Consider the following 25,533-nt stretch of genomic DNA (forward strand, 5'->3'; position numbering starts at 1 on the left):
TTGTGTTGTGTGAAGTAGTTACGGAATTGCTGTAAGATCTTTCTTTTTACAAAACTAAAGAGAAATATATAGAAATATTGCTAAAAGAAAAGAATGAAAAAAGAACCTATTCTTCATATAAATGTGTTGCCTGACACACAAACAGTACCTCTTTAATCTATCATGGTTTTTAACTGTCATCAGGCCAGCAACAGGCAGGATATTAATAAACAGCGCTTGGCTGCGTGCATGGGGTATCCAAGGCTTCCTAGATACTGAACACCACTTTTGTTTATGCCAACTCCAAAGTCCTGCAGCCCATTAGGCATTAAGAAGGCCATCTAAAGGGCACAGCAAATAGGGAAATATTTGGAGCAGAGGATCACAAACAAATGCAAACACAATGTGCAGGCGAGTGTTTGTCCCTGTACTGTGAATAAAAGTGCACGAGTGCAGTGTGGCCTGGTGTGCATGTGCCCGTGAACAATCAATCTCTGAAATCACTCTGCATCAATATGTTGCTCTGCTGAGGCCATGTTGCTCTGTGTGGGGGCGGGGAGGAATTGGTTTTGGAAGGGTGTGTGTATTTGTGTGCAGATGGAAAATGTCTCTGCACTGCAGATGTAATAACTTGAAGTGGGAGGGAGGGGGCAGGAGGGACTTTGGGGGGGGGGTTGCAGTTCAATTACAATTTCCTCCCCTCCTTCAGTCTCACTCTCTGCCAAGTAATTCATTTCAGAAGCAATTACCAATAGGACTGCTCATCTAACTCAAATGGATGAGCTGTCACAGCAGAGGGAGGGAGTGCTGAGGTGGGTGGGGGGTGCCCCACATACACTAACAAACAATTACATATACAGGAAGTGAGCAGACAGAGCATGCTTCAAAGATTAATGCACTGACGCATCTGCACAGATATCTGGCAACACATCTTAATCCACAGAGACAACCTGGGGTGATAATCATTAAGATCACAGCCATCTTTGATAATTATGATCCATGAAGAAAATCTTATTGTATCCCCCACAGATTAATACACTGTCTCTGTAGTGGTTTGTGTATAAAAACTAAAAGCAGTTACACTGTCTCTGCAGTATGAAAGCTCCCTTGTAATCTGTGGTTAATTTTCAAATCAATTCCAGTGCTTGTGATTTTGATCCCAAACAGCCTTCCGTTCTTCCATTTACTTCTCAGTGCATTAGCACTATGTGTTTGGGAGCCTAGTCTATAGTGAGAAAAAAAGGGGCTCTGCAGGATGTGACAGCTGCCTGCCTGCTGACTCAAATTTTACTTTAATGGAATTATTGCAATTACCCTGCCTCCCCACTGACCCATCCCTAACTAAGACAGTCCCTGAATAAAGGCAAACACAGACTGCTGCATTCACTGTTTCTCCTTCAAAGTCCTACGAAATTGTTTCTGTTACGAGCACTTATCCTCCTCCAGCTCTCTGGTGTAGACACAGGGTCAAAACCATTTCAGTTCTTCAAAGTTCAAAAGTAAGGGGAGGAAATAATTTCTGATAATGAAAATGAACAATGAGTGACCTCCATTCTTTGGGACTGACAGAGGAGAATATAGCTTAAAATTTGGCATGTAAAGCAAATGTCAACTCTTTCTCCAAAATCATGCCCATACACATCTGCAAACCGCAAACACCTGTGTGTTAAAAATTGACACTTGTTTATTATGATGTTCTAATGATGTATCACACATATATAGAGGGGTGAATATATTGTTTAGCAGTTGATGCTATCCTTCAGAGAAGACACTGAATGACGAAATGGCTGTCTCCGGGGTTTTTGTACATCAGTGAAAATAAATCAGATGCTACAGTATGCAATAATTGTCCATTTGTTATCATTGGTTTGTCAGCATTGGTTGGTGCAGACAGAAGCTGTCTTTTGAGTTGGGAAAACAAGAGCATGGGAGATTTGTGGCCATCTGGAGGCCCAGATCAGGAAAAACAAATGTCAGAAAGAATGCTTTAGTATCGATCTGCTTCTAGCCTCTCAGTTAACAGCATGTGCTGTGATTGAATGTATGCAGGCAATCCACACCTACACCCATCTCAAGAATGGAAATTGTAGTTCTTCCAGCCTTTTATCAAATGGTTAGCAGTATGAGCACTGTGTATTTTTTCTAGCTTAGTTTCTTTCAAGCGCAACAGAGATTTGTGTCCAAGAAGTCGCCTTACTGCAGGTGAAAAGCTTAGAGTTGCTATTTGGGTAAAAAGACTGTTAACTCTAAGCTCTAAGTCCATAATAATCTGTAGTTGGCTTTGAGGTAGATGAGTGTCTCCAGGTTCTTTGGTATAACACGGCCTCTCTCTGGTAGCAGGAGGTGCCCCGCTGTAGTAAAAATTCTCTCCACAATGGTACCACAAGCAGGTATGGTGAATGCTCTTTTGGCCACCAGAGACAGCAGAGGAAAGTCAATAGCTTTACGGCGCCAGTAATGCAAAGCTTCCTCGTCTGTGGGTTCTTCACGTAGGTAGACAGCCAACTCCTGCTCCAGGCTTTTAGCCTGAGTTGTGGGTCTCTGTTTGATGAAAGAGAAGAGTTTATAAGGCCGTGAAAGCGAGGAGACTGGAGATGGTGCTGGGACAGGAAGAGTCTGAGACTGTTGGTGAAGGTCTGTGTTGAGATCTACTGGGCTGGAAGCTGTCGTTTGTTTGGATAACTCCTCTAGGACAACTTGTCTGTGCCAGTCAGGGCTGCTGCTCCATGTGAGTTTGAACTGGGGGTCCAGGGTGGTAGCAGTGATGTAGAGGGGGTTCTCTAGAATAGGGGCCAGCAGACGCTCCACAGCCTGGTTCAGGCCTAGCAGGAGGGCAGGACAGTGGGGGGTTGACGTCTCAGAAAGATGCTTACGGAGACCGAGAACACAGGGTAGAGCAAGGCTGATGGACACATGCCTGTATGTCTGTAGGTCTGCCTGTCTGTCTCCATGCACCATATCCCAGGCTTCAGTGAAGGGCTCCAAAGTGTCAGCAAACTCTGTCAGCAGGGCTCTCTCTGTGCCATCCAGCCCCAGCTCCCCTGGACCGCACATCTCCTCTAGGAATTCCACTGAATCTAGCAGTCGTCGCAGAACCTTCACCAAAACAGAAAATAATATATACATGATAATATTTCAGTCTTAATGAATATGCCTAATAAATAAATGTTATTGCAAACATACAGTGTCCATGATTACTACTTTATTATGTCCAAACATTACTGGCACATAGATACTTATAATATAATTACATAAGCTCAAAACTACAATACAGTGTGCAAGGACTAGTCTAGGTGACCCTATACTGCTCATAAACTGAGCAACCAAATCCCAGTTAGGGAAACAAACACCCTCTTGGCCTCTAAGATTAGGCTTAAACTTTCCTTTTTGATAAAGCTCATACTTAAAACTGACTCAGATGGCCTTGAGCTACCCCTTAATTTATGCCAGTATAGGCCTAGGAAGCTGGGAGACATGATGCAATGTGAATTTCTCCTCATTTTGCCTCTTTTGATCTCCATTTCTTTATGTCATTATTGCTGCCATTAACTTTGCATTTTTTCCCTGGCCTTGTGTTTTTTAAGTTTGTTTGTGTCTCTGTTCTATACTGTCCTTTTAGCCCCAAAACCAGTGGAGGCAGATGACTGTCTGGGTTATTTAAAAGGCAGCTATTCTGATTCATTGCTGCCTGCTGCCCTATGCATGCTCAGGGAGAAGGGATTGAATCGAACAAAAGATTTAATGCGATCCATTGGTCTCCTTATCTAGACAACTTTTTACAACTTAGCTTTACATTAACGTAATTATCCTGAAGTGAATTATATAGAATTGTCTTATGTTGAATTGGATTTAACTACATTGATTCCTTCTCTGTAAAGTGCCCTGAAATCACTTTTGTTTGCGATTGTTGGTGCAATATAAAGAAAACTGGACCAAACTGATTGAATGCAAAAGTGGAGGATAAAAAACGTATTACCTGTATATTGCAAGCGACTTTAATAACAAAAAGAATTACTTGCCTTCAGCTTATAAGCCCAGTCTCTTGCGGAATCAGGGATATTTCCTGGTCCCCAAATCATCAACCCATCAAACACCTGGCTGAGTTTCTCAGGTGGCACAGCAGAGGTAATATAGTTGTAGAAACAAGCAGCCTTAGCCAATGTATAAGAAATCTGTGGACAGGAGAGTAGCCCCTCTCTAACACACTGTTCCAGAGAGCGGGAGAAACAGTCTACCCGAGAAACGCCCAAACCCTGCTCCCATGAGTCTTCCCAGTCTCCTTCCTCTCCACCATCACCATGGCCATTCCTGATGCCTTGTTCTGCATTGTTACCGTTGTCCACCGCCTCAGCGTCATTTCCATTTTGTCCAGGTGAAATCAGGAAACCAGGAAGACAGCATGGCCTTACTGTTGTTGTTGTTGGGAAGGGGTCTGCAACAACACGAAACGCTCTTCCTGACACGCCGTGAGAGTGACATACTTCATCAAAATCTGAAAGCACACGACTCCCAGAACTGCCATCAGTCAGTGGGAGGCATGCCAAGAGAGCTGAGTGCATCTGCCAGTCAGATGCAAGAAAATGGCAGGTAACACCAAGGTACCTACAGAAAAAGAAAAAGAAGCAGACCCCTCAGTGGGGGAATGTAACCAAGCTGCTTTTTGTCTGTTTCTGGTTAATTTTACCTCCTTACCCAGAGTTGGGTCCAGAAAGGCCCCTCCAGAGGTCCAGGCTGAGACTGAGAGCATGTGCTGCTGCCAGTGCTTGACGGGTAGCCAGCTGGGCCTGGTAGGCATAGGCTGGGAGGAGTTGGCTCTGGATATATTGCTGAGGCTCAGGAGTGTAACGTGGCTCCAGTAGCTGAAGCAACTCTCGGAAGCCTTGATATTCCACAATGGACACAGACTGCAGATCACGCACAATCATCTTCGCTATCGCCTCAGAGATTAAAACCTATGGTAACAAAACACAACATATTTTATACTTATTTTCAATGGCGGTTCTAGACCAACATTACAGAGAGTGACAGGTGAGGGCAAGATGCTTTGTTGTAGAGGCATATTCATGAGAAAATGACACAACAAAGACAGCGTTCAAGGATTTCAGAACTGCATAATGAAAGCAACATAATAGCTTATTAACAACAGTTACATTTTCAAGATATAAATATTTGACTAAAAATATTTGAATTTGTCAGTAATTCATCTTAGTGATGATATGAAGCCTTACTTGTCTCAGGATCTCATCTCAACGTCAAATAAACGATAACACAACTAAACATACTTTTTCTTTTATAAACACACAATTAAAGCCAACATTGCATTAATAGCTACACCTCCATGCAATCATTGCATGTTTTTACCCCTGAGATTTGGTAAGAATTGAAAAACTAAAAGTAGCCTTCTTCCTGTTCTTATATACAGATGGTGCATCATCAGTGTCAGGGATTTTAGGAGGGCTAAAATATCTGCAAGCATAATAATATGCAGTCCAGCTGATTTTAGAATTCAAGCCACTTGTGAACTTGAAACCATGTTACCTTAAAACTTTTTTTTTCCATTTGGGCTACACTGGCAGGTCTTCCCTGGTCTAACTGATATCTGAAGGAAATGCTGATCAGGAAAAAAGAAAGAAAAGAAGAAGGGGAGTTCAGTTCAGTTCACTGTTCCTGTATATGCTAGTGGTAGGCGGATCGACCCAAATATCGACAATATCAATACCAATGTTGGTATCAATATCAATCAATACTTGTATGATAACATTGATACTTTAATGCAAGGCTTGAAAACGGCCAGAATCTTCATAAATACAGAGGATAAAGTGCTTTTTTTGTGGATTCGGATCACTGCTGGGACAAGTCACCAGAGATCAGAGATCATGTCAAATTCAGATTTTTATGGCGTGAGTAATAACGTTATTATTCACGCATTAATGTGTTAAAAATTAATGCATTCATTCCACAAATGAATGTCTTTGCATTGAAATGTAAATTTTGATAGTTGTATTAAAAAGTATTAGTGTCAATAATACCAGCCCTGCATTTACTTGGTATCGAATTGATGGCAAATCTTGCAGTATCACACACCCTTACTTAGCAACACTGTTACATGGATCTATGAACTACAGTCAAACCCACAGAACACTGGTTGTGCATCTCTTTTTTTGGTTACACAGCTCGCTTCAAAGCCTGCTGTCAGTGTGGCTTTGGCCCCTAAAACCTTAAACCACCCCTGCTTCTTTTGGCTTCTTATTTCTATGCTGTCATAATAAACTATGCAACACTTGTAGGGTTTCAGGGGCACTGCTACTTGAACAAGAATGGACCAAACCAGGCACCTGACGGGGGTCATGTCTGTCAAACTTGGTCACCCGTCCTCCAGAGCCTCCTCCTACTCCTTGAAGAGTTCCCATTCCTCCAGTGCCTCCTCCTGCTCCAGTACTGATGGGAAGAGTGTATCGAGTGTTTCCTCCGTTGGTGGTGAAACTATGCAGGGGAACAGAGGAATAACCCTCTCGCTTCATATCCTTCCTTTTCACAAAGTCGTCATACATGGTCGGGTGCTTACGCTGAATAGAAGACAAAGAGAGGAGTATAAGATTTCTATTTAAGTGTAATTATTTATAAACCCTTAAGTAAATTTCAGTGACAACATAGAGAATGGGTAAAGCCCCCTAGCAGAGAAGCAACAGACCATCTTTACTCAGATCAGCTTCACAAAGCTGAGCCAGCAACATACAGAGATGCTTTAGAGCCAGATGTTCCAGTTGTTGTAAGGAAAATTGTTTTAAGTGTTTTCTGTTCCCTGCGTTAACAGGCTCACATTTAGAAAACGTTACCTTGAGATGTGTAACGAAGTTTGACGTAACGCTTCGTTTCGCCTGGATTCTGGTGCTACAAGCCTTACAGTTGGCCTCGATTTTTCCATTTTCACCTTCAAACACAACATTAAAGTAATCCAGAATGGACACCTTCGAAACGGACGCCATTGGAGCCAAACAGTTCCTCCCTGCTTGCGATCACAGGGACAAATCCGAGTTTACATCCCCCACTCCGGTATCACAAAGAGAAATGTCACAGCACAGACAAAAGAAATTTTAATTTAAGGGACTCGCGTCGCTTGTGCGTCCAAAATCAGGCTGCAAGAGTTGCTGCGGATGGCTGGAAACAGAGAAACATGATAGTGAGGCCACATCCGTGCTGTCTGCGCTCCCATCCGTCGCTCCTGTCGGACGCAAGTGAAGAGGAGGCAGAACTGAGAGCTTCATGGAGGAATACAGACAGTATTTTAATTGGACCAGGAAGTTCACACAATAAACGAGACTTTCGTTTCCTGTTTCGACTGTTCCCGATAATGGTCGTCTGTGTCCAATCAAGCTGTTTGGATGTAACATCGGTCTAATGTTTTTAACTATGTGCTTTTAGATGAGAGATAAAAAAAACATATTTAAAATAACTACTAGATGTTTGTTAAATCATTAATGCGATTTTGACAATAATAATAAAAATAAAGAAATAAATATAATTCAATGTTTGTGTATGAGTGTGTTTATGCTTATATGTGGCTAAGCTGTATATTATAAATATGCAATTAAAAAATAATATAATTAAGGGCAATTATTAAAGGCTATTTGGCACAATTATCTTAGAATCATCACTGAGTTTTATTAAAATGTTTTTTCATTATTTATTATAAGTTTTGTTATGAACTATTTTGGTTGCCAGGTTGTGAATAGTTCAACTTTTATTCAAAGAAAGAAAATACAACAGAATATATGTATCCACCAACTTATCATCTATATTTATATCAATACATCTGTATTCATATATAGATATATGTATAAAGACATCCTTAAAGCACAGATGACACCCAGGTAATTTTGAAAATCAACTTAAATACCATGATTTCATTTTTTTCAGATGAAAAAATTAATTTATAAAATGTTTATTGTTTTATATATTTTATTCCAATTTAAAAAAACAAACAAACAAAAAAAAAACAAAAAAAAAAAACATCAGTTTTCCTTTACATATATAAGTGTTGAACATTAAAGTATTCCATCATGGGTGTACACGAACAGTTAACTTGCAAGAAACGGAGATCAGCAAAACAATCCAAAACATTCCTCAAAGTTGTACCATATGAAGGAGGCTGACTACTGGTTGTTGAAAACATTCCACCTTTTTAATTAACTTATGATTTCCTAAGTTGTAAACTACAACTCATTTATTCCACTTAAAGAAAATCATCAAATACAACAAACACATCCATCTTAAATAAGATGCACATTTATCAGTAAAAACAGTACAAGATCAAATGTAACCTGTTACAAATAAATCATAAAGTTGGAACTAAATTTTTGATACCTTCTTTTAATTTAAGCAACAATATCACAGTAAAGTTTAATAGATCCTGATCTACTCTCTCTCTGTGGCTAGGGTCACTTTTGTTTCCTCCTGTTCTGATACAGCAGATTCATTTAATTCACCACATTTCCCAGCAGAAATACTGAGTCCTTCTCCTGGCGTGTGTTTGTTTTCTGAACTGTGCTTCATCTCCTCTCTGGTGTTTAAAACTGCAATCTGGAGGGCTGCGATCTCAGCAGAAAGCTCTATCACTGAAAAAAATAGAAGGAGACTTTCATTAATACACAAATATAAATATCTGCACTTAAAAATCCATATCCATCTGTAGATGTCAGTATACACACACGTGCCAATATGTGACAATACTGTGAATATGTTAAAATACATTTGATATTAATATCAACACACAAAGCAGTGACTTCCATGACATTTCTTTGCATGTGTACATATCCCCAGAAAATTCCCTTCAGCTGAATCTGAATTTGGAAAAGTGCAAAGTTAAAATAGAAATAATTTGTTCAGTTTGCTCTTTGCAGCACTTTTTTGTTTTATAAATACCATGCATGCATGTTGCCATATTGGAGCTAATCTGTTTGCTTGTATTTTGTATAATTTTATTTATTTTATTAAAGGGACATTGTGTAACACTGTCTGTTGTTTACTGGCCAAAATCGATGTCTGCATGTATATCTGCGTGTTATCTTTGGTGTATTATGACCTCTACAAATCATCTGACACATTTTCATAAGCAAAGAATTTTAGATTTGTTCATACATATGATGGCTAAGCCGGTAGGGCAGCACCATGATGGTCTGCCATCTTGAAACTACAGCCGCCTGCAAGGGACAAATACACCAACTAAGCATTTTCCCCGTGAGCCAGCATACAGTGATTGGGACACGGGAAGAGAAGAGACAAACAAAAGAGGCTTATTACCCTGACAATTTGGAAAATTTGTTAAACTGTTATTCACAAAAATGCAGGGCCATGGATATGCAGCAGAAGCATAGGGGTCGTTTTTACCATCACCAAGAAGCAAACAAAGGACACTTAAAAGGTAGCATGACCAAACGATACAAAAAGGAGGATCAACATCGCGTTCGGCTTCCTCAGGTGGAAGGAGCTCAAGAAGGAGGAAGATTTTAAAAGGGATGCATAAGTTGCAGCTTTCTCCTCGACAACTAAGTCAACGGTACTGCCTAAATTAGCCTAAAGCTAACATTTTTCATTCAGTTTTGTTAGACAGTGTTGCTCGTTACCATTGCAGCATAATAGTAGATCCTGCTAAATACACCAGTCTCGTTGGTATAGAAGTTTGTTTACATTGTTTAAGTCGCTTTCATAGTCATGACACACTATCTTTCAAGTCACAGTAAAGCTGGTCTAAAAGCCGGTGGGAAGGCTTTATAAGCTGGCTTTTACTTTGACAAAAAGCAAGTGCTGTGTTGAGGCCAGTTTCCCCGTCAAGATCCGATGCCCCTGTGAGAACCATTCTTTAATCTAAACACAGAGGAACAATATCTGACAGTGAATTTCTGTCCACCAGATGTTTTCCCCCTGACCCATTTTGTTCCAGAGGGAACTTAATTACCCGAGTGAATACTCTATTAACCCCCGAATGACATGCTTTTGTCTGTGTTGTCGAGGCTTTCTGACATACGGCAGCTATCTTTGTTTCAATGTGTGTTTGAGAAAGTGAGACGATAGAATGCACTACACGCTAGAATGCGATACACAATTCACAACATTAGATGCAGTAATTCTTACACAATGCTAATAAGCTGTGATGCACTGAGCTCTTTAGATTTTGAAGGAGCTTTGAAGCAAAACCATTACAAAACATGGACCAGCCTGGACTTCTAATATCTTACCTTGCTTGAATGATGACTGTGCTTGTTTAAGAGGTTGTGGCACCAAAATTCCAAACCATTTCAGCGGGTCTTGCTGAAGATTCTGGTCTCTTTTTCTTACTGAATTTCCTTGTGGAAAGTTCTCTCTACTTGTATCCCCACTTGCCTTTTTTTCTGTGATATCCTTTTTTGGCTTATTTCTTTGCCTGACACCTGTGAAATCAAATAGCATGATTACACATATATCATGTTACATGGCTGCACCGCTTGTTAAGTTTATGGTGCATGAACTACAAAAATCTGAACACTATACCACCTTCTTCTTGAGGTCCAATATCCTCTATGGATGCTACATATCTTGTAGAGTCTTCACTACATTTTTGTGGAGATTTAGCAGTGCAGAATTCCACCTGACCATCATCCAGGGTTCTGTAATACATAAAAAGTATATATATACACGCACACATTCACATGCATATACATACATACATACACACACACAAACACACATACATGAATTGCAATATTGTGTGTGAGTATAATATATATATATATATATATATATATATATATATATATATATATATATATGTATAATTATTATTATTATTCCTCACCTGACATTAACACAAACCAGTGGCTCCATCTCACTGGCATATTGGAGTGCAGATACTTGTTTGTTTCCCATGGAATATCGTGCCTGGGTTAGGGAAAACCACCCCTAAAAATTCATGAATATTACATTTAAAAAAGCTGCAGTCAAAATATTAAACACTAAACATTAAATATTATTGAGGCTATTTATTAAATTATTTTGAAATGTCAGAGCAATTAAAGCCAACATAAACCTAAAACTAAACATTATACAGATGAATCTGGAAGGCTTGCAGGGTTGCTTCACACATTACACATCAACTACCTGCTCGATGAGAGAGTTGAGAGTGGCTCGTTTCTGCTCCAGTAACTCGAGCTGGTCCATGAAGCGGAGCAGCTTTTCGTCCAGTAAAAGACAAGACCCCTGTACTTCTGATACACCCATGTCGACTCTTTGTAACAATACTTAGCCGTTCTAACTACTGTCATGAAACACAAAGCACACTCCGATATACGTCGACTGCTTCCGTGTAGGCGCATGTGACACATCACGTGAGACATGTCACGTTATTAACCTCCACTGCTTTTAAAGTAACTTAAATTCTGACCGTTTCTCATAGATTTTAATATGTAAAAAATAAACAAAAAAAAAAAACAAATAAATAAATAATCATTACATCTTCATGCTAAAATATAAAAGCTGTTGATTTTCTACATGGCCAACTTCACGTTTGAAATTTTGAGAGTAAGTTTTACCTCAGTAACTCTAAGACACTACCGATAATGTTTTGTTCTGAAAGTAATGAGTTTCTAGGATCAAATAAAGTTGAAAAACAATTAGGAAAATTGAAAACACACAAAAAAAAAGAGATTCGTTCCCATACCGGGAGTCGAACCCGGGCCGCCTGGGTGAAAACCAGGAATCCTAACCGCTAGACCATATGGGACCTATAACAAGCTTGAGTATGACCATATAAAATCCGACATAATACCATGTCATCACAAGGATGCGATCGAAATGTCTATGGGACAATCATCATTATTGTTTATGTCCTATTTATGTCCTTACACCAAGAAACATGGTAGTGCCGTCAATTATGTACTCTGAAGATTTGCTAAAAGAAAAAAAAAGACGATGTTAATTATAAAACTTTTTAACTTTGAAATTTGCTCGGTAACACACGTACCTAAATGATCTTATTCGTTGTCTAAATGGTCCCGGATCGTCTAATTTCACATCTCTTTAAGTAACATTGCAACCCCAACAACAATATGAGACAAACCAGCTCACCAGAGATGTCATATATCTCTCTAGATACATAATACTTTCCATCGCGCCTTCACATATCTCACCCAGTAGCTTGCCGTGATCGTATAGTGGTTAGTACTCTGCGTTGTGGCCGCAGCAACCCCGGTTCGAATCCGGGTCACGGCAGGGCATGTTCCCTGACACGGCATGGGTGATTCTTTTAGTTTTTACCTATCAAACAATAACTATGAAGTTCACGGTTGTGATGTTGCTAAATTATACGTTTTTCCAGTAGCATCTTGTGTATTTTGTATTTGTACCTTTGACTTTGCATGCAGCTTTTCATGTCATGTAGAAGATTTACACAGTTCTTACGCGTACTGTACAGTCCAATATCCTCATAAATATCAGGATTAGAGTGAAACCAGCATTCATTATAGTATAAGTGAATTTAAATGCATATACCTTTCATAAAGTTTGATAAGTTACACTTTACTAGCTGCCCGGATACATTGTTACTTTGTCACGTAGTGCTCCGTCCATAGACATACTGAACTCTTCTTTATGTCTTTGGCTCCGTCCACTTTAGAGAGGGAGGGTCATTTTCTGCGAAAGACATTTGTTGATTGGTGATTTCTAAAGACAACGTGAACGTTGCAAAAAAAGAGCCAATCATCTGAGTCGGCAGATCGCATGAGGCGCTGACTATATGAATACAGATTTTTGATAGGTACTTAGAATGACAAGTAACTGACCCCACTGTACAGAGTTCCGTGTTAAGAGTCCAACTGCATTAGTGCAGTTTAATATTGATCTTCGAGATATTGCTGTTCATTTTATGTAATACTCTTTATTTTGTAAAGAAAAATACAGATTATTGTAGGAAAAAAAATCAAGTTTATACCGCTTGATTTTGATAACACCACTGGTAAGTGCAAAATACATGAGTAACTATTTTTTGTGACAAATGACTGACAGATCATTGTCAGTGCAAGTAGACTCATTTAATTTGGACTTAATCTCACTTTTTAAATAATACTTGGTTTCTCACTAGTTTATTATGTATATTTTTCGGAAATGCTGATTCTTCTGTCTTCAAGCAGGTAATGGGTGCCTCTTCAGCAAATGAAGTTCTTCATCCTTATTGGCCACGCGAGCTTTTGATTCCCACCTATGTGGCTAATGACCGATCCATGTCAGAGATTCTGGCATTTCTTTTCTCTGTTTCTGGTGCGTTTCTGTTTGTTACCTGGCTGATTACCGGGACCTCCGGCAGGCTGGGAACGTGGAGACGCCTGGCAGTATGTTGGTTTGCAGTTTGTGGTTTCATTCATGGTGTCATTGAAGGCTGGTTCTCACTGTATTATGATATCCTACCTGGAGACCAGAGCTTCCTGTCTCAGCTGTGTGAGTACCAACATAGACAGCTATTTTAGACAATGGTGGTTACTGTGATGGTATAAAGGGCATTTTAGGTTAATGTTTTATATTGTTGTCTTTCAGGGAAAGAGTACTCCAAAGGAGACAGTAGATATGTAATGTGAGTACATTTTCCATGCAGCATATTTTTATGATCTAAAACAGAACTGGTTAAAATTATGATGTATGTTTCTTTTCTAGAGCTGATAACTTTACAGTTTGCATGGAGACTGTGACTGCGTGGTTGTGGGGGCCTTTTAGCTTTTGGGCTGTATATTCCTTTTTAACTAACAAGCCCTACAGATTTGTTCTGCAGCTCATAATTTCATTAGGTAAGAAGCTGTAAGTAATAAAGAAGTTCTCATAGTACAATCAGTTGTTTAAATTAGATGTCTTATCCTAGGTCAGCTGTATGGAGCGGTCCTGTACTTCTTCACAGAGCACAGAGATGGCTATGCTCACAGTGAGTTGGGACATCCAATCTACTTCTGGTTCTACTTTGTGTTCATGAATGTGCTGTGGATCGTGATACCACTGGCGCTCATCGTGGATGCATGGAGACAACTTTCAGCAGCCCAAACACGGACAGACAACACAATGACCCAGAAGAGTAAGAGGAAATAAGCATCAACAGGCAGAAAGAAATGCAGATTCAAGGAAATGAGAGAAATGCATAAAAATATATGGCAAAACCAATGCAGCACATTGGTATTGTCACATCCTCATTTTTTCATTATGCCATTTGTACACCTGAATATCAGATAATTGTCAAAAAGATTGGTGTTTTAACTCAAACTTCCTTCTTATGCATCTTACAATAATGTGTGTAAAGGGTTGTTTTATTTTGAATATGCATGAATTGCTTTTTTTTTTTAATCATGTAAAGCACTTTGTGTTGCCTTCAGCATGAAAAATAAATAAAGTTTGATTTGAATTAATTTGATTTGAATAATAAAATGGTGGAAAAAAATCACACATTTTGTTCTGCTGTTTTTATTTTGCTGACATATTTCAAAACTTCATCATAGGCCCAAATAGGGCATTGGGATAGACAATTTTATTGACCTAATATACAGATACCACATTCGCAACAAAGGAGTTGCTAATTTATCGAATAAAATTTAAGCTGTTGATCTTTCTTCTTGGTACAAAACTCTTAATTCGTAAAGTAATGAGTATGAACACACAGAACATAACACAAATCATCCTTGCACATCCTTTATTCACATAGTCATATTTACATATTAATATCTGATAGCTAGTTTCATTATTACTTCATCTTGCCACTGCACTTTATCTGCCAATCCACTCTGTATTCATATTTTATTTATTTCTAATTTTATTCCACTCTGGATTTCTATCTTTATTTTATTTCTACTTCTATTCCACTTTACTTATATTGTATATTTTACTTCTATTTTTTATTCATAGTTTATGCCACGTATGACACTGGACTACTGTAACAACGCAATTTCCCTTCGGGGATAAATAAAGTTGTCTATCTATCTATCTATCTAAATATATAACTACTATATCCATCCATGTCGCGATTTCCCACATTTGTTTATTCCACTTTACGCCATGTGATTACATAGTCGCGCCGAAATAGCTCAGTTGGGAGAGCGTTAGACTGAAGATCTAAAGGTCCCTGGTTCGATCCCGGGTTTCGGCATTTTGTTTTACACCTATAATTAAATGGCTGGGGACACCTTGTGGTTGACATTTGAAACTGCAAAATAAAATTTTTTTACTTCCACAAGTTCTCATGCTACACAGTGAGCTCATGTCAAATCTTTATTACTACATTAAAGAAAAATATCACGTTTTACATATATAATTTCTTTAGTTATATTCAGGCAACTCAATGCCATAGTAGTAAATAGTGGAAGCCCACACATCTACAGATTGTGGTCTTTGAGACTAAGAAGCAGTGTTGTAAATGTGTTTAGATTTAATGGTGAATCATGGGGGGAAAAAAACAAACAAACAAATTGTATTGATTATATCCCATCTTTAATTGAACATTTTGCTTAATCTCAGTCCTAGCTGTGCATTTCTCTCTTTCTCTCTAATTGTTATATCTTTAAGCGCCTTTACAGCTGCAGGTAGTTCTGGTTGTAAATCCAGCAGTGTCCTAAATGCCCTTTTGGCTTCCTCCAGCTCATTCAGCATCTGACATGCCTGGCCCAGCCGGTACCAGGCTTTCACAGCACCAGCTTCTAGCTGAGTGGCTTTGGTGGCATTGGCCTTAGCTCGCTCTGGCTGCTTCAATTTCAGCTGGCACAGAGACAAGTTGGAATGAAGCTCAGCTTTGATGACTCTGAATTCATCAGCTGAAGGAAACTGTTGTGTTTCATCAGTAGTGTTTGTGTCTCTCTGCTCCTCCACTTCACACTCATGTTCCTTTGTCTCAGCCTCTTTAATGAGGCCACAAAGAGGGATGAGGAGCTTGAGGGCTCGCCTGTAGCTGTCCGTAGCTCCCCAAATGTCCCCACTCCGAAATCTAATTCCTCCCCTCTCTTTGTGTGACTTCACCCACTTCCATTTTTCACTGGCAGACACCTCCCATGATTCTTTTCCTGGTGTGAAAGCTTGGAGTTCAACAGTAGCACATAAAGGAAGGTTTCCATCTGAAGGTAGGGAAACAGAGACATCTGGTCCACCTCCATATGGAGTAAGTAGTATCTGAGAAGCAAAATAAATTAATTAAACTTTGCATTTTTCAGCAGGAAAACATGTAAATGTAAACATGTAAATAAACATCACAATATGTTTTTATGTTTTTTTAATGGTTGCCTTCAGTTTCACAAAGCATAGCAGAATATACTAAAAGTTGACCAAAGTTGTTTTAGAATTAATTTACATGCAAATAAATTCCTACCTCACATATCTCTCCAGCTCGCATTCCTTCCAAACAAGTCTCTGTGATATCACACTGACCCTCCCCAAGCCTCAGTGTTGTCCAATCTCCCAACGGGAGCTGCAGCACAGACTCTTGATGCCTGAGAAAAGGCGTGGCCACTAATTCTGCAACATCAGTGAACGACAATTTCTCATCTCTTTTTTCAGCCTCATCTGTATTAACTTTCAGCTGCACTCGAACTCGACACAGTGAACCCAACCTTGGACAGTAATCAGAGGAACATGCTGAAGGAAACAAAGAGACTTTGTGAGCTAAAATACTACATAAAGGTACATGACAAGATTCCTTTCTTAAAAGAATGTCAACATATCATACCTTTAACATTTCCTGAATTAGAAACTGTTTGTTGACTCCACCCTTGAGTTTGTTTTCGCTGGACTTTCCAGAGGCCTCTGGGGCACACCGACACCCATGAGGTGACATCAGCGTCATAACACTCACCTTTATCATGTAGTGTTTCTACAAGGTAAACAGGCTCCATCACTGAGTTAAAAAAAAAAAACATTCAAAACATGAATAAAAGATCATTACATATTTGATCAAATTTATTGCACATGATTTGCTTTTAAATTGACAAGTAGAAGTACTCTTTAAAAATTGGAGTTAGACGTTTGTGAGACATGTAAAATCTTCTGTGTGAGATCCAACCAATTACAACCCCAATACCAAAAAAGTTGGGAAACTGGGTAAAATGTGAATGAAAACAGAATTCAATGATTTGCTAATTTCATAAATAAATATTTTATTCCCAATAGAACATAACATATTACATTTTACCTTTTTGTGGAAAATATTAGCTCATTTTGAATTTGAAGGCTGCAACACATCAATTTAAAAAAGGATGAACAAGGGGGTGTATACCCTTGTGTAGCATCCTCTCGTCTTTTAGCAACAATCTGTAAAGATCTGGAAAATGAGGGAAGCGGTTGCTGGAGTCTTAGGAGAGGAATGTTGTCCCATAACAGCAAGCCTGTTGATGAGCCATTAGCTTGTGCCGGGTGAATGCATGTAGATAAACAGCTAAAACCTGTACAGTCACCCTTGAAGACCAAGGTTGAAGAACCCTGTTATAGGGTGTAAAGATGGGCAGAGGTGGGCCACATCAAAGCTGACACTAAGGTTTTCACAAACTCAGAAACATCAACAGAATTAAATGTTTAGTTTTCCAGAAAGACAGGAGAAACTCATCCATGCATTCATCTCCAGTAGACTGGATTACTGTAATGGCTTTTTAACATGACTTCCTAAAACAAGCATTAAACATCTGCAGCTCATCTGGAACGTGGCTGCTTGAGTTTTAACCAGGACTAAGAGATCTGAACACATCACAGCAGTTTTGAAATCTTAACACTGGCTTCCAGTCAGTCACAGAATAGATTTTAAAACTCTACTGATTGTTTACAAATCCCAAACCGGTTTAGGCCCAGAATACATCTGTGATGTGTTCAGGGAATATTAACCTGGCATAGCTCTTAGATCCAGACTCAGGTAGGCTAGCCCAGACCACATATGTTCCACAAAATAGCAAAGTGTCTCAGTTTTATCATCTGATATGCTGTTTATGTTCCATTGGGAATAAAATATCTGTGATTTGCACATAATTGCATTCTGTTTTTGTTAACATTTTACAGGGTCCCAACTTTTTGGGAACTGGGGTTGTATGACATTTCTATTATGTTCTTGTTTCTGATATCTGTAGAAAGCTGGGAAGTCTTACGAGAGCATAAAACAACCATGCTTTGACTACTTCATATTTGTAAACCTTTACTCACTACACGGTATTACAATTTCTTGGCCTTTTTTAAGTATTTATGTGTTTTTGTTCTTGTAGACACAGCTCAGAAAGTTAACTTAAGCTTGCAACTATTTGACAGAAATGTAGATCTGATTTTTGTTCTTCTTTTAAGCGCTGGAGATTCAAGAGTGTTGTACTGTTTAACTTCATTGTTTTACATCTTAACCACCTTATGTTTTATCAAATGTGTTAACTAACTCAAAAACATGTCGACTAAATTAAGCTCGTTCGCAAAGATAACAAAAATTAAACCCGCTTAACGTTCAGTCTTCTTACACGCAGACTTAAAGTTCAACTCTCACCTTAACCGAGCAAGCGTATTTGTTTATATGAATTTAAGACAGTTGTAACAGGTAAGTCAGCTGATCACAGATGCACTATTTTAAACTGCATTAACCCACATGGCGTGTAAGGCCGATATTATTCAGATATACCGAATACTCTTCGCATTGCTTGAGCGTTTGATAGCATCCAACAGCTCTCGTGTCAACAACAGAGTTTTTTATTAGTCTGTATAATATGAGCTATATTTTACTTCAACACATCGACTCTAAAACTCAACCTTACCCTGTACGCAAGTAGCAATAATTCCATAAATAACGAAGTAATAAACCAAAAACCGGCCACAGAAGAAACAACAAATCAAACCTAATGGTTTTTCGTCTTCTTCTTTAGTTACCGTCGTTCTTATTCTTCTTCTTCTTCTTTAGAGACTGGTTGCCAATTACATCGTAGTAGGAGCATTACCGCCCCCTTCAGCAACGGAGTCTCTTATGAATAACACCAATTTCAAAGCCGTTATTTTCCTTACTTGGTTTTCTGTCAAAATTCATGTTAAAATGTTTATACCTATGCGGTCTAATCTTTCTGATAGAAGTGTTTTAACATTTAATTTTAAACTCTATGGTCTTTATTCTGTCTGTGAATTTCCTCTTTTCTCTTTCAGCGGGTGGACCCAGATGACTCTGACATGACTGCAAAAAAGAAGTGAACACCCTATGTATGAGCATGTATTATTAAAAATCTAGAAGTCAAAGAACAATGTTTTCTTAACTGGTTCTGTCTGGTATAATCTACAGCTATTCACTTCTTTACTACCTTACAACAACTTATAAAAGATTAAAAGCCAAAGACTCACCCATAGCAAATTTCAACTGTGTGTGTGCCCTTTGATGTCACCACTCATGTTAGTGTTTGACCTGTCCAATAGTATGATATTGGGGACCTATCCTTAGAATCCATTTTGGTTTGTCAGAAGAACACCACTGTCTCTGACCAACAGTATCAACAGTAATTGGTCTAATATAGGATCTATAATAGGATGAGGCAATAAACATTCTGCACAAATGAGATTGCAGCCCAAAATAACAGGAATCATGCATTTTTTTTAAATACTGGGAATAAAGCATGGATCTCATGGAGGACTTCAGTTGTTTCCTGGAGTCCATAAAGCTGTATTTAAAGTAATTAATGCAAGAAGGCTGCTATGGTGTAAGAATGAATAAATATATCTAAAGTCTGGACTTAAAGAAAAGAAAGAAATCTAACTTATCTCACTGAGAAACAAACTTATTAAAAGAGTATTTATGACTTTGATTATTAGCTTATAATTGCTGTAATTCAATGTTCAGTTATTCAGTTTTTTTTTTTTCTTCAATTAAATTATTTTATATTTTAAATACTTTCTTTTACAGTAAATTAAAAGAGCTGCACACTTCAACCCAAAGAGAGAACAAAAAGCATAAAACAAACTGAATATTTAATCCGTAAATGTAATGTTAAATTTTATTTATATAAATTTGCTTGACTTTCCAGTAGAGGTCCCTCTCTCTTCAGCAATGTGACATAGTGTGGACAGGTGCAGTAAGGACCATTGAGCGCAGAACTGCCTGGTTCATATCAACCAGGTTCGCTTGTTAGGTGCAGGGAGGTGTCTGAGAACAGCTTGCTCCAGCATACTATGTACACTAAGTTCAATGCGAGAAGAAAAACAAGCTTCACTGTGTGGGACTGAGTGATAAAAAGATACTAGTCCTGAAGAGGGGTTTATTTTATAGACAAGACTTGTTTTGGACCAACTATTTTACTGGACTTCTTTTACTGGACCCTTGCTGATGTTACAGCACAATTTTGTTGTAGTATTATCTGCTACTGGAGTGGCTTCAAAGATTAATTGCATTTGTGACTGGTCCTAAAGAAATGTTACTGAATCTACAGGTATGAGTGTAGCCAGGAAAAGAATACATCATTTACAATGAAAGAAACTTAGCTTTCCAATGGTGTTTAAAGTGTAGGTACTTGGAATGGAGACTGAATACAATATGTATCTATTTGTTATGTCCTGCTCACGGGATGTCTGGTACCAATAGGATAGGTACACAGTAAATTGTAAGCGGTATCAATTTGCCACACATATATATAAACAGCAGGCAGGTAAGCCAGTTTATTGATTAACCACAGGGTTTATAGGTTGCACCAAAAAGATTTAAAGCTAATTTTTAAAGCCGAGAGCCTGTCTGCTCCCTGAAACTAAAGTGGGATCCATATGTGAGGATGCTGAATAATGAAAGGTTTTGCTCCCATTCTGCTTTTAGAAACTCTAGAAGAGATAGACTTAATATATATGATGTGTATAAGGTAATATAGTATTCTGACGTTTTAAATATGTTGGGATTTAGTCATTGAGGGTCTGAATATTTTAGAAATAAGATTTTCTTATTTTGGACAGTATTTAAAATTTGGTTCTTCTCACATCATCTGTGATAAAACAATGCAACGCATGGGGGTTAAGTATTGATTTTCAAAGTCAAGAGTGTGTATGTACTCACCATCTGCTTCTGTAACTTTGTCTTTCCTTTATTCTGACACAAAAACAGAGCATTTCTTTCTTTAATATTTCTCTGCAACCTGCCAGTGGTAGGATCCTGGGAGCAGCTGCAACATCAGTAGCAAGGGCTTAGAGCTGTAAAGAGGGTTGGTGACCTCTGCTTGGTTATCTGACGGGTTCAACAGACCTCATTGAAGGAAAGGTGGTAGATATGAGTAGATAAAAGGGAGATAGATATGAAAAAAGATTAAGCTTGTCTAACATTTTGCTTGTGTTTTTTTTCTGCATGAAAAGGGTGACCAGCTCATCTGTAATCTTTGCTCATATATTCCCTTACTCCATCAGACACTAATACACACACACACCCTATGACCCTGATCAGCAAGAGGATAACTCATAAACAGATCAGGACACAAGACATAATGTTTATACCTCATGGTGTAGGGACTGCTGGACATTTTGCTGTTACTGCATGTATGTCAAAGTGTTTTGGGCACTTTAGCTGCATCCAGGTTTACTCTCTCTGGGCTGTTTATTGTCTATAGAGAGAAGCCTGATGACTCGCTCAGATTTTACTATGTTAACTCAGTGCAAAGGTTAAAACTTTATCCTACGTAGGTCCAACATTAGGTATTAGTTGAGACGGTCTAGACTCTAGAGAAACTAAACTGATTGTCAATCTCATTTAAACTCCTCCATCAAACTGTGCTCCAAATTGAGATACAACTAAAGACATTTTGATTCTTTGTGTGTGTGGGAAAATGTTATACTGTACATGCCAGCCAAAGAGGAGTTTGAATTATTAAGGTTTCCAGGTCAAGTGGAGATCAAGATTGATCCTGAGGCTAGACAGTTCTAAGAGAAAGACCCCATTTTCATCAATTTACCAAAATAAGCACAACATTGTCCACATCACTGTCATACTAATATTTTAGAGATATCAATAAAAACACAACTTGATGCATTTCCTTGTAATTCAGACAAATTGCCAAAAGAGTTGCGCAAGAATTGAAGTATGACTTTACTCATCCATTAGCAGGGATGGAGCAGAGCCTGCCAGGTTAGGGCCATTTATCTACATTGTTATGTCATGATGAGATTGCTTCAACTGCAGTGAAAGACGAGAGGCTCCCATTGAAACTCCCAGGAAAACCAGACATTATATTGCATCCTTGTGCAGCAGATGCAGCACAACATGCACAAAGGCTGCACCCTTAAGTCATGTTTCTTTAAAAGTGTTGTACTTACTGGTAGCTGTGATATGCACCAGCAACCATTAAAATGTGAGAGATTTATGTATTTTTTCTGATGGGAAACAGGGAATGTTAATAGTACACAGGAGCACTTTTAGCTTAAAGCCTCTTTATGAAGACTGAATACATGTTAATATTCTGATGAACCCTTACTTTGCAACATGTTGTAAAATCAATTTAAAAAGATAAGCCCAAAATGTTGATGATCCATACTTCTCAGGTGGGTTTTCTACCTCCTTACTCTATGTCATTATATCATAAAAATCTTGTTTTTAGAAAATGGTTGATTAATCCTAATTTTTCAATACATTTACCATCAGACAGGACAGTCATACTTATGACAGGACAGACAGAATGCAAGTGTAGGATTTGAACAGTTTGTGTATCAAATTAAGTCAAATACTTAGCTTGAACTAACAGGAATTGAAAGTAGATTTAAATCGGCTCCCGCCCACCAACAAACAAGCACATGTGTTAATACTATGTTGTCAATATTGAACACATTTAAATCGCAGCATGCTAATTTGTACGTACCCAGTGGCAATATGGGGAATCTGGCATTAAGTACAGACAAATTTGTTTTATCTGGAGCATAAAGAATCTCCTTAAGTCCATTAAATAGTTTCTCTGGGGGGCAGTTATAGATTTGGACTTGCACAGCTTGAGTAGGAACCTACTGAGGGGAGGAGATGGCTATCAGGAGTCACATGGCAGCTTGTGGGATTTGAGGATGGCGGGGTTTGTTTTTATCTACAAATGTGGTGAAATGGAGTCTTCCTGTGAGGGAGCCTGAGGAGAGTCTTGTGACAGTATTTTAATGCATTCATTTGCTGTACGTGTGGTTTGTTCTGTGATTACAGATAGCCACCATTAGGCCTCTGCACGCATATTATAGCACACATCTGGATATACTTTTTCTCAAACAGTTATGCCTACACACAGGCTGGCATTTCATGTGACCTTTTAATAAAGCCAGTTACTGCCTATCATGTCTGCACACACTATTACACATGCCATTTGCTCATGTGTTGCAACATTTCTTATGATATTTGCTGTTTTCTGTTGTCTTCATTTGGATGATATGTGGTAACTACAGTAACAGTATCAGTCTTCAGTGATGCTAGCTCTGAGTGGGTTTGTTCTTGAAGTTAGGTTGACATATCCATAAAGATTTTAAAAGTCTGTTCAAGAGAGGTTTTGACTGCAAGGCTTCACGAGTTAACTTTGTGCAGGTGGGACTCTTGCACTACATACTCCTTAAAGACAAACTTCATTGTCAGGAATCACCTAGGCAGCTGCGATTTATTCCAGCATTAGGTTTAGATCAAGGTATGAGGTCCACAGAAGGGGATAAGCGGATCCAATTCAGACCAGCTTTGAGTCAAAGTAACAGTTAGCTGCAGTCTGTTAACTGGTGGTCTGGGGCATGTCCTGTCATGTGTGTCTGTCAGTTACAGTTGGTGGGTTCATAGAAAGGGGTTGGACCAACCACATCAGTCTACCAAGGGCTGTTCATCCTCTATGTAGAGGATGGTGGAAAGCTGTCCAGTAGTGTGGTGAGTAAATGACATCCTGATACAACAATGTTTGAATGAAGACAGCCTAGAAAATAAATGCTTTGTGGAGCCTCATCGTTTTCATTTACACAGACTGTGAAGATTGACACATGTTGCCCCCCCAGAATGAAACAGATGTAAGTATGACAACAGGAGTGTGTACATGTGTTGTGTATGTCAGAACACTGATGTGTCTAAGTCATTTAGGGTTGTGGCTCACTAAAAAAGCTAATGGTAAGTTTGTTTCTTCTTCTTGTCATGACAGACTATGGTACCTAAATCCCTTTTATGCCTCGTTTCTGCATGTGTTAGTGTTCAAATGAAAGTCATTTGAAAGTCCATTCATTCCTATCAGTCTCCACAATGTTTAATAATATGTCAAACGCCACCTTCTGTCTTTTTTTTATTTTATTTCCAGAATTGTTCTCAAGTATGAGAGAATATTTAAAGATTAGTGAAGCATTTCAAAGAAAGACAGCACAATTTGCCAAAAACTTTGATGGGCATCTAGAGATCATGCTAACAACCTACAAGTTTTACAACTTGCAAGTGTAACTGATCACTACATTTTATAAACAATCAAGTGGGAACCTCACAATTATATTTCGGTAATATTTAGTATTTATATAATGGGAACCTGTTTAATGTAGGGAATGTAGTTCATGCATTTTTTTTCTTCTATAAACATTACTTCTGGGCAGTCTTTTAAGACTTTTAACACTCTCTCCTTGTATAACTATTGTTCTGTTACTGAAAATCTATGTGCATACTCCATGAAACTGTACAGGAAAAATACCAATAACTTCTATCACTGCTATGAAGATAATAGAAAAAAAACATGACATTGAATAATAGGGGGCATATTCCATATATCATGATATGAAATGAACCCCCTTAAGTGAGTTTCATGCATAATTCCATATGACAATGCCAACTTGACCTGAGCACAAAGAAATGCATCTAGAAATGAGATCTGTGTAGTCATTTTTATAAACGACCTTGTTAAAAGTTTTATATACCACAATGCAAGTGCACTGTATGATACACAGCTTGCATCATTTCATTGTCAGCTAAATATAACAATGAGTATTTAACTAAAACATGTGTCCAAACTGTGATGCTAGTACTTAGTTAGCCTGTTCACCAGGCTTATAGGCCTGAGTATTCAGGGCATTTTTTCCAAATAGCTAGCTAACAGATCTCAGGGCTAAAGAGATATAAAAAGATTGAAAGAAAAAGTAAATTCTATTACCATCATGCATTAATTTCTGGAAATATGAATGTGGTAATGTGGTAATATTATATGTTTGCTTGAAGACCAGCAGGCTGTGTTTCACTGTCTTTGCATTCCATACAAACAGAATCTGCATCACTCAATCACTCATGACTGACATACACTATCTATGCCAGCTGTCTGCATATTTTGCACACTGCCAAAGCAGCAGAGTGGCTGCTTCATCTACAAGCTCCTGTTGGTGAAGAGATTTTTATCCAGTTTGTCTGAAGATAAGTTGGCTGTTCCCAAGATACATCCTTATAAATAATTGCAGCGTATAGCAGATATATGACGGACTTTATCGGAAACTGTGAAATTATTTTGTTTTAGCAAATGAATAAGGAATGAATAAGGAGAAATTAAATTGTTTAAATTAAACAAGATGGTAATAAGCAGTGTACTATGATGAACAAAAATCAAAAGTTAAGCTGTCAGAGAAAAAATATTA

At 38.4% G+C, this 25,533-nt stretch overlaps 4 protein-coding genes and 3 non-coding genes across 7 annotated transcripts; 3 read left to right on the forward strand and 4 right to left on the reverse strand.

The window, feature by feature from the left end:
* Positions 1 to 1,630: 1,630 nt before the first annotated feature.
* si:dkey-109j17.5 (zinc finger BED domain-containing protein DAYSLEEPER) lies at positions 1,631 to 7,281 on the reverse strand. The gene is made up of 5 exons (XM_042004490.1): positions 6,816 to 7,281; positions 6,315 to 6,545; positions 4,672 to 4,931; positions 3,999 to 4,581; positions 1,631 to 3,075 (listed from the first exon to the last, which is right to left on the reverse strand). The coding sequence occupies exons 1-5, from the start codon at positions 6,963 to 6,965 to the stop codon at positions 2,233 to 2,235; spliced, it is 2,067 nt and encodes a 688-aa protein (XP_041860424.1). The 5' UTR covers positions 6,966 to 7,281; the 3' UTR covers positions 1,631 to 2,232.
* Positions 7,282 to 7,924: 643 nt separating this feature from the next.
* ccdc115 (coiled-coil domain containing 115) lies at positions 7,925 to 11,249 on the reverse strand. The gene is made up of 5 exons (XM_042004544.1): positions 11,113 to 11,249; positions 10,811 to 10,914; positions 10,510 to 10,622; positions 10,215 to 10,406; positions 7,925 to 8,594 (listed from the first exon to the last, which is right to left on the reverse strand). Exons 1-5 carry the CDS (start codon positions 11,230 to 11,232, stop codon positions 8,395 to 8,397), a joined length of 729 nt encoding a protein of 242 aa, XP_041860478.1. The 5' UTR covers positions 11,233 to 11,249; the 3' UTR covers positions 7,925 to 8,394.
* Positions 11,250 to 11,662: 413 nt separating this feature from the next.
* On the reverse strand, positions 11,663 to 11,734 carry trnae-uuc. Its single transcript has one exon. It is a non-coding gene; the product is annotated as a tRNA-Glu (tRNA).
* A 416-nt stretch (positions 11,735 to 12,150) lies between these two features.
* On the forward strand, positions 12,151 to 12,222 carry trnah-gug. The gene has a single exon. It is a non-coding gene; the product is annotated as a tRNA-His (tRNA).
* Positions 12,223 to 12,799: 577 nt separating this feature from the next.
* LOC121652009 (EBP cholestenol delta-isomerase) lies at positions 12,800 to 14,140 on the forward strand. The gene is made up of 5 exons (XM_042004532.1): positions 12,800 to 12,964; positions 13,140 to 13,443; positions 13,540 to 13,576; positions 13,657 to 13,787; positions 13,859 to 14,140. Exons 2-5 carry the CDS (start codon positions 13,143 to 13,145, stop codon positions 14,077 to 14,079), a joined length of 690 nt encoding a protein of 229 aa, XP_041860466.1. The 5' UTR covers positions 12,800 to 12,964; positions 13,140 to 13,142; the 3' UTR covers positions 14,080 to 14,140.
* An 860-nt stretch (positions 14,141 to 15,000) lies between these two features.
* fkbpl (FKBP prolyl isomerase like) lies at positions 15,001 to 18,869 on the reverse strand. The gene is made up of 4 exons (XM_042004514.1): positions 18,822 to 18,869; positions 16,694 to 16,861; positions 16,337 to 16,602; positions 15,001 to 16,140 (listed from the first exon to the last, which is right to left on the reverse strand). The coding sequence occupies exons 2-4, from the start codon at positions 16,857 to 16,859 to the stop codon at positions 15,469 to 15,471; spliced, it is 1,104 nt and encodes a 367-aa protein (XP_041860448.1). The 5' UTR covers positions 16,860 to 16,861; positions 18,822 to 18,869; the 3' UTR covers positions 15,001 to 15,468.
* Positions 15,055 to 15,127, forward strand: trnaf-gaa. The gene has a single exon. It is a non-coding gene; the product is annotated as a tRNA-Phe (tRNA).
* Positions 18,870 to 25,533: the final 6,664 nt, after the last annotated feature.

The sequence above is a fragment of the Melanotaenia boesemani genome, chromosome 13 (genome assembly GCF_017639745.1).
Source record: "Melanotaenia boesemani isolate fMelBoe1 chromosome 13, fMelBoe1.pri, whole genome shotgun sequence".
NCBI lineage: Eukaryota > Metazoa > Chordata > Actinopteri > Atheriniformes > Melanotaeniidae > Melanotaenia > Melanotaenia boesemani.